At 39.4% G+C, this 9448-nt stretch overlaps 1 protein-coding gene across 1 annotated transcript in view; it reads left to right on the top strand.

The window, feature by feature from the left end:
• The first annotated feature begins 484 nt into the window (after positions 1-484).
• Positions 485-9448, top strand: part of Tok (tolloid-like protein 1 tolkin) — a 97375-nt gene continuing 88411 nt past the window's right edge. Inside the window, exon 1 of the mRNA XM_076421865.1 lies at positions 485-1563. Within this exon, the coding sequence (XP_076277980.1) occupies positions 1377-1563 (187 nt within the window). The 5' untranslated portion in view covers positions 485-1376. The remainder of the gene's footprint in view (positions 1564-9448) is intronic.

Here is a 9448-nt window from a genome sequence, read left to right as displayed (position 1 = left end):
AGGGTACAACTGTTAGAACTGGATGAAATTATGAACTGTAATGCAGAGCTGATTAACACTAAGCCTACCACGGTTAAATTATTCGATGTTTGGATTTAAATTTTGGATTTGAATTTAAATTTCCTTGTCCAAGCATCCACTTATATTGAAAATTACGATCAATTTCAATAAACTTAATGTTGCCATTTTTGTGAGGCAATATTTACCAGATACTTTTAATGTTTGGTAGGCTTAGTGTTAAACTAATTAAATCCCCAAATAAGCTGAGAACCGTGAACAAATCATTTCGTCTAGCTAGCACCAAGAGTGATTGTGTGGGTTCGAACGGGATGCCTTTAAAACTCGTAAAACAGTTGTTTATTTCGAGGGCTGATTTTGACTAGGCAATACCGGCTTGCATAGAGCGGCGTGGGTGTCTTTCGGGTGGCAAGGATTCTTTAGGGTTCGCTTGTGCCGGAGCGACGGAAGCTCGGTCAGTGTCTCGGCCACCCTCGTGCCGTGCAGGTTTGCGAGGGAGGAGACTGGTTGTTCCCGGCATCCCCTCTAGATATACATACACACCGCCCCTCCTCCTCCTCCTCTTCCTCCTCCTCCTCTCGAATCCCTCTCTCGACTTAATGCCAGTACGAGCGCGCGCTTTCGAACGACGGTGCTCGTCGTGTCGGCCGCTTGAGGGACGATCAGTCTGTTCTCCACGTTCTCCACGCAAGGACGACCGCCGCCGGCGATCCTCTAATCTGTGACACGAACTTTGACCGCGCTCTCCCGCTGCCTTCTCGAATGCGAGAGAGATCATCTTCTTATCACCGTCGATGACGCGCGCGCTGGTGAAGTTGCCCGATCGCGATGCGGACCGAGCCTCAGTAACGATTACGTTTCCAAAGCGGCCTGTCGTCGTGTCGTTCGCGGTCAATTCTTCTCGTGCTCCTTCTAACAGATCCGCTCCAGCCGGCCACGCTCTCCTCTTTTTATAAGAGAAAAATACAAGGAAAAACGAAAGGGGTGGATTTTTGCTCCTTGGTCTATCCGAGCTAGCAATCCATTTTCTTTTTGTTTTATGTCCGACCAACGTCACCGTTAGCCTAATCACTCCGAGTAAGGGTTGCTCTCGTCCCGACGAGGGGTCTCCTCGGTCCGGAGATGTGATCGGTGATTGACCCGTCGGCTTCAGAAAGTTTTTCCCGCGTTTTGTCCGCTCGGTGATCGCTCCGGAACCTTCTGCCAGAAGAGGCCGTCCGTTTCAAGGTGAACCCGACACGGTGAAAGAGATACAGTGGCAAATGCATCGATGTAGACGGTGGCACGATCGGTCTTTGATGGCCTAGGTGGTATCCGGTACCGCTCTTGTCGCCGTTGATACGATCGACGATATCGAGATGAGACTGTTGGTGATCGCGATCCTATGCTTGGCGAATCGGCACGCCGATTGCCGGGCCGTCGAATCCGATTCCACGGAGAAAGAGTTCGGAAGACACAGGCACAAGTTCACCGTCGACGAGCTTCTCAGCACCAACTTTCCACACGGCATCAGCGATGACCTGGACGTGGACGTCTGCAAGGCGGGTAAGCGGAACAATTTGTTTTCTTGAGACACGCGGGGATCGGAGCGGGACTGTGAGTCACAGAAATATTCGGACGCTATTTAAACCTTGTGTCAATAACCGCTATTTTCTACGATATTCAATTGTGTCACTTATTGTTTCAACGCGTATTTCTTTGAAATGTAGGAAAATTAATTTAGATGGGTGCAATTTATGAGACAGTAAAAATATTAGAATTGAGAAAGACTGTTGTATCGTGTTCGACCCGTTAAACATATTAAGAACAAAAATAAATTTTTATTTTGCATAAAGATCCGCTGTCCACTGATCACTAGACCGCATCCTCGTGCAAAACAAGAATTTTCTATGTCGACTGTGAGATACAGGGGCAAAATAGAAACTTATTTTATTCTTAACCCCTTGCAGTATAACCCCTTGCATATTTATTGTATGCCTATACAGTCTGGAACATATTAATGAGAAATTAGAACTTGTTCACTACATGAAAAATGAATAGATGAGAAATTTTTAAAACTTAAGAACACAAATATATCATTTTCAACTGATTAAAGCTATTAAAACTAGAAATTGATTGATCCTCACAATTGATGTAGAAAATGTTTATTTTCCATGAAAATCCGCAGTCTACTCATAAACAATAAAGATATCTGTGTTTAGCTGTTGTTATCGATGACGTACAAAGTGGATTGAAATGGCTAAAGCAAATATTGTGTTACTAAACAAAATATAAATACATCAAATAATACAACAAGGCAATATCCAAACATCTAGACAAAAGTAGCTACTAGCTGCAAAATACTAAAGTAGTTATTCGATCAAAAAACCAGAATGAGCCTTCAGCAACAATACACACGTATACAAGAATGGAAACAATAATACTAGATAAAATATAAATATGAAATGAATCAAATAATGCAAGTATCCACATATCTAGACAAAAGTGGGTACCAGCTAAAAAGTGTGGAAGCAGTTTTCCGCTCACAAAACCCAGAATAAATCTCGACTGCAATTTTCCAGCGAGTTAAAAGAAACGGGGAAAGAGGTTGGAGCAGATTAAAACAAATTCACAAGAAATCGTGACAATTTCCTGTCCTGGCGGATAATCCGAATTTTTCGTCAGAATCATTTCTGCCATGATCCCCTCGATTTCCCGGGCGGTGGCTGTTCAAAGCTATCATTGAAAGACTTCCTTAATTATTTAAACCACAAAACCGCGCGAGCTCGATAAGTCCGTTCCCTTTGTCCGTATGCAGAAAGCCACGCACGATCGGGTTGGCCAAGTAAATCAAAGACAAAGGGGTCCCGTTTATTGTTGCGCATTGATTCTATTTCCCTGGTGTGTTGTAAACCGTGCACAGAATCGAATCAAAAGCTGCTGAGACCGAACGATCCGACAGCGTCTCGCGCGAGTGTCAGAGAGGGGTTATGCTTTCGAATTAACAGGACAAAGCTATTGGAACAGAGGTGCAGGTCGAAGGTTCGCCGATCGAGTAGACCTGGGACCAAGAAAGCAACCACTGACCATTATTATAGCTTGTTTTTCGAAAGCGGAGACCCGATCATCCTTCATAATAGCTGTCCATCCCACCTGAATCGCTCCGATTTGATGACCTCTAGATCCTCGGACTGGGGTGGACAACTATTGTGATATCGTACTGGAGGTAGCGATGGCATTATCTTTTCTAGTATCAAATCCAATTCTTCTTTCTACGTATTTATTATTAGGCTGTTGCATATAAATTCACATAAATATTGTGTAGGGTTTTGTCCAAGAAATACTATCTGCCTGTGGGGTTATTGTATAGCATTGTAGGGTACTGATCTTTGTATTCAGTTGTTCAATTTTACTTTTAAGTAAAATTTATTTCAATATCTTTCAAAAACTTCGATCTCTTCATCACGAAGCTAGTAAATTTCTTAACAATATAAATTACAACTAAAACTGTTGGTTTGCATTTCTGTTTTTCGAAATATTCTTAACAAATTAATTGTTCGCAGACGCAAGTCTGTGTCGAAAAATGTGTCGAAAAATCAAGGCTTCATTCTATTAATTAAAAAATAAGCGAAACTACATGGAAACCCATTAATCTTGAACTTATTTTGCAAGTTTTTCAAGGTTTTATGCACTGTAAATGCACGAAGTTCAATAGAACATCAATGACATACTCATTAAAACCAATATGTATCAATTTGAGAGAATCACGTTATTGTTTCAAACGGGTATCGAAGTAGCATGCTATTGGTATTAATAAAATCAATTTGTTGTCATTTTGTGTAATATCACATAGAAGTATCACAAGACAGAGTTTATATCATTGACGAGCAACGATGTATAAACTGTATATATGCAAACATCGTATAAATTTTGTTTCAGTTGTGTGCCAGTTCTTGTAATTGCACTTAAGTGCATTCAGAAGCAAACGTAATAGAATTGATACACACGCATAGATGGGACAGTTATTTGCTTTCAGTACGTTTCACATTGTTGAGAAAGCTAATACATATAAAAGAAACAGTGATGTTGTTTTTTAATATGCCTCATTTTTCGTAAAGTTTTCAAATATTTTTGTCGGGCATTAATTATTGATATTATTCAAAAACAAAAATTCACTTTCTATATCATTTTGTCTGATTGCGAATTATTTAAGCTAGGCGAATGGAAAATACTGTCGTTCTGCTATTCAAATGACAATCCAATTTTTCACCATTGTGCGACTGAACAATTCCATGAAATAAACGACTTTGAGAGTAATTTATCCTTCTGTCAAGGAAATCTAATTTGAAACTTTCATATCATCTGAGCGCGTTATTAAATATAACGACCAACGAGTAAATAAATTATAAACTAAAATACCTTGTGACTCGCTTAACCGTATCACCTAAATTTACTCGTAAATTGCTTGTTGTATAAAAAAATGAGTTTCAAACGAGATGTATTTGATATTAATTTTAATTATTATCGTGACATTTTTGTATTATAATCTGAAATATTTAATTGTAAAGAATATTAGACGCCGAGTAAAATAAATTGTTAAGGTGTACGGGATAAAAAATTAATAATTACCAAGGTATTGTTCAGTGAAATGGAATTTCTATGCATGATACATCCATACAGGAGTTTTGATCATTTCGAGCATTACATCAAATACTAAAATTAAAGAATATCTCAGTACTTATTAGTTTCTGACCCCATCCGCCTCAGTAGCTTTTTACTCAGCATTCAATATTCTTCCGAATCGCAAGATTAATTATTACAAATCACAAAACAAAAACTCAAGGTCACGTTCATAAAACAACTCGAGGTTACCTCGATAAAGATACGTAATAAAAGAAAAGATACGCTCTGTATTTTAATCTTTTACGATCTTTAACACGTTTACTACTAGCGTTACATGTATACATGACGATCAAGATTTTGTATATCACCTGAAGAAAATCAAATCAACCCCTCTGCAATAATAATATTATATATATTTAATATACTCTGTTCAGCATCTCTTCGCCATGACTTGTTATTACAAGACAAGGAGTTCATAGAATATTGTGTTAAGTGTACAAATTAATTCGTGGCCCCCACAATTAATCAATTATAACTTTATTTCATATTCAAATTTTTTACTTGTAAAATGATGCAAAAATATATAGAAAATGATGGAGATTACTTTCGAGATTTGAATATAATTTTTTAAATCAACAATTTACGAGGATAAGGTGACGAATTAATTTGTCCATTACTAATCATATTGCTGAATTAAGTGCTGTCGCCAAAGTTTTCTAAGGTAATACTTGAGTATCAATTTAAATCGTACAATACATCAGTACTATCCCTAACTCTAGATCTCTTTATTCGCGAAACACACCATAAAGCCGTCCAACAGCGATCCGACGATCTTACTCATTCCGGCAGGATCTACGATCTTTATTGTGCTTGATGCGAATTCAACACTAAGGGTCCACGCCGGAGTGGTATGAGGGAGGGAAGGAGGAGGTCTGGGAAGATCCTTTTATCCTCTCGGAGTGATTATCTTGGGCGTGCCTCGAAAGAATCGTAGGAGAGCTGAAACTAGAAAACTACTGAGGCCGGGAAGAGAATGAAAAACGACGCGTTGATCCGCTGGGCGCGCGCGCGCGCGCGGTTCATGTTAGAAAGAACCTAACCGCGGAGGAACGGGTCGGAAGACGTATACGAGGAATCCATCGAGCGCTCTTTAAGCGGATATCTAATCTGTATTTGCGGGCGAAACGGCGGACCAAGATGCTATTGCCTCTTACTAGAGCATTATCTTATTGTTTGTCAAGCGTTCGGTTATCGTTTTCGTCGGCTCTGTGTAGTTTCGTGGGACGCGTGGAAGCCAATTGCCAGCGGGAATCAAACAGGCCAGTTCAGTCGTGACTGTGACAGGCCATTTCGTAAGTTCTCCGCGGACTTTGCTGTCCGCAAACTTTCGACTTTTTCTGCGTGCACGCTGACAGACCAGCGATTCCAGTCTCGTTGTACGCGACGCACAGTTCGTGGTTTCTATAAAATACGTGGAATTAACCCCTTGCACTGTCACAGCGAGTCAGACTCGTCACGAAGATTGTGAACAGAGTTTAAGAAATATGTTATTAATTTCGATTAAATCCAAATAGAATTCTATTTTGTTGTTGTTAATGTAGAGCCGTTGTAGAACGTACAAAGTGTTCACGATAACACTTTTTAAAATGATATTACAGACACCACATTACATTGCTTGCAAAAAACAGTGCAACTCTTTCCTCCTCCATTCTTTTAAATGTTTACCATTACCATCATTTACTATCATTGTCTGCATATTATCGTAAAGAGAAATGAACTTCCGGTTAAAAAAAGTCCTGTTCTTACGTTTCAATTATACTTTCGATAATTTCCTCTCGAGTCTCAATTATCCGCTGAGCCTCAATTTATTCGACCTGACTGTACCCCAATTAGGTCGGTTAGTCGAGATTCTACTATTCTTTTAAAGACACTTAAATCAATGAGTATTAAAATGTAATTTAAGTCGGCTACCGTGCCTTCGATAGGAAATACAAATGAAAACAAACCAATATACATTCGTTCGAAGTTTGTTCAGTAACCTAAACATCAGATACGTGTCGGAAACTTCGCAGTCAAATTATGTTTTGCAAAAATATTTGCGGAGTTGCTCGAAGTGGGACAAACTTTGTCGCGGTCGAACTCGATGAGCATCTTCTGGAAAACATTACTTTCCCAGCGCGTGCTGTTTCTTTCATCCTCTACAGCCTCGCCGGAAAATTCGGAAAGATTCACGATGATGTTACCACTGATCAACAACAATCCCATAGCACTCAGGATAAACAAATTTATCTTGCAACGTCAGAAACGTCCTCCTTTTCTTCAAATCTATTCAATCATAATCTGCATAATAGTCAAATATGGTGTAGGAGTAAATAATATTCTGGAAGAATATTAATAAAATGATGAATCCTTTTACCCTGTTAGCACAAATAAAATAGTATATCAAAATTATAAATATCAAGATATAGCACTGGAACACTTTAATATTTTCAACAATGAAGATGACGACAGACGTTGCCAGAAAAATGTTCTGAATGCATGGGGATGACCTAACCCTCCCCTAAATCAGTATCTAATTTGCTGCTTCTGTACATTATTGAAAAATAAACATATTCAATTTCTGCATTACCATTTTCTTTAGCATAGATATTTTCCATATTGAAAATATGAATACAATGATAGACACTGATTTGGTCGAATAATTTCTTTCCGGGGGGGTAGTATTGAATACGAAACAAAACAAAACATCGTCGCATTTCATTGCCATTTGAGTCTAATAATTTGCACACTTCTGTACGCGGCAATTAATTGAAAGGGTGCACAAGGGTTGATGGCGAGGAGGAGGACGTAGACTGACTGTAATAAAGTGCTAGACAAATCGGCATCGATTATGTCCTTCGCTATTGCTAATTGCAGCTTGTCGGGAGTACAAACGATCGGCTTACCGCTTCGTCATTTGCAAATTTACTCGACGAACCTCGGATTACGAACCGAGAAAGAGAGAGAGAGAGAGGGAGAGGATGGTGGGGGGTGAATGGAGGTGGGGGTGAAGGTCTTTGAATTATCCTCTTTCACGGGAAGTTTCAGCAATTTAGATTAAGATCAAAAGCCGCGGGATAATGTCTTGAATATCTACCGGCTATGAGTCTGTTGCGAACAACTTGTTATGCCTAGCTTACACTTGCTTTCTTAAGCGCCCGGAGGGGAACAGCCACTCGATTATGACTCCACGGATTCCACGAAAGGGAGCAATAAGCGTGGCGCGTCGCGTCATGATGATTCAAAAGTGGTTCGTCTCGTTCGTTGCTTCTCGGTTGATTGTCTCCTTCCTAGAGGCACATTTCGAGACGTATAAATTAATGCTTTATTACCTACTTCGCGAACTCGTGCAAGGTGTTCCGTCAAGAATTGCGGATTGTCTGTTCTCGAGTGTACAAATTAATTCCTAGCTCTTACAATTATTAGGCTCTATGGTTAAATCTTTTACCCGCTGTATTGGGTTCTGAGACTGCCAAGCTACTACTTGAAAATCATATCTCTCGGATTCGTGCATGGCGTTCTGTCTAAAATTGGAAAATATCATACTTCTTGTGCTCGTACGAAGCTTTCTGTCTAGAACTACAAACCGTTTCTTATTAAATGTAAAAATTAATTTTTGGCTCTTACAATTATCAATGGTAATTTGACATTACATTCACACCTTTTAAATTAGGCTTTGGGACTGCCAATCTTCAGAATAAAAAGAACATTATACTTCTCGAACTCTGCATAGCGTTCTAGAATTGCGTATTGTCGAAAAGAAAAATATACACGATGAGATTTTTTATTTTTTAAAGCCAAAATGTTACTCAATTTTCCTAGCAGTGACTGCCAAACAGTGCTAAGAAAAGAATTTTATATACAAACTAAAGTAATAGCTTTATTTTTAAGTCCAAATCTTTTGTCCACTACATTAAAGATTCAGTAACTATTTATAATACGTAAAAAATACTCAAAAAGTGATGGAGAGTTTTGACAGTAGACTGTACTTTGACTGTAAATAATTGACAAATCGAAGAAGAGAGAGGACCACGAATTAATTCGTACATCTGATACTTCGCAATCTCTTTTTATTCCCAAAGACAACTATTTTTTGAACGATTGATACGATTAAACTCGAAGGCATCGGTCCATCGTATTCCGATACAACGCGGAAAATTAACGTAATAAACGGTGGATGAAACAATCGGACGGTACCCGGCGAGTGTGAAACTTTCATTAATGGGGATCGACAATTTCACGAACGTGCTCTCGCGCAGATAATTTCTACGTGTAGAATTTTTCGCCAGTGCGGCACGGCGCGGCGCGGTAAATTTTTTTCCCCCCCTCATCAAACTCCACGGGCCATTATGGACGCAATTATCGGTACGACGGACTTTTTCCCATCTCGATTTGCTGGAACTTCCACGAAATTACCACTCTGACGAGAAATGGAAGATTTTATTTCCCCATATCGATCTTCGCCGATTTTTTTTCCTTCCGTCGCCTCTTGTTGCTCCTCTGAATATGCTTCCTCGCCATTTTCCTCAATTTTTCACGGTATTCTGCTGCAGTTGACTCTTACAATACAATCTCTTCGCAGAAAAAGAAAGGTTTTAGAGAGTTCCGATGTCTGACGTTTTATTAATAATCATGCAACGGCGTTGTCTGCGTCCCGCTCTATTAAAAGTCGTGAAACAAATTAATTTACATAGTCATCGATGCTGAATAGGTTCAAATTCACAGGAAGATTATCACGAAAAATTAGTTCCGCTTACTCCGAGGGAAATTCGCTCGAAAACCAAGGCGT

Source organism: Lasioglossum baleicum, chromosome 4 (genome assembly GCF_051020765.1).
Source record: "Lasioglossum baleicum chromosome 4, iyLasBale1, whole genome shotgun sequence".
Taxonomy (NCBI): Eukaryota; Metazoa; Arthropoda; class Insecta; order Hymenoptera; family Halictidae; genus Lasioglossum; species Lasioglossum baleicum.
Note: the sequence above shows the minus strand (reverse complement) of the source record. Positions and strands in the feature narration are given on the sequence as shown.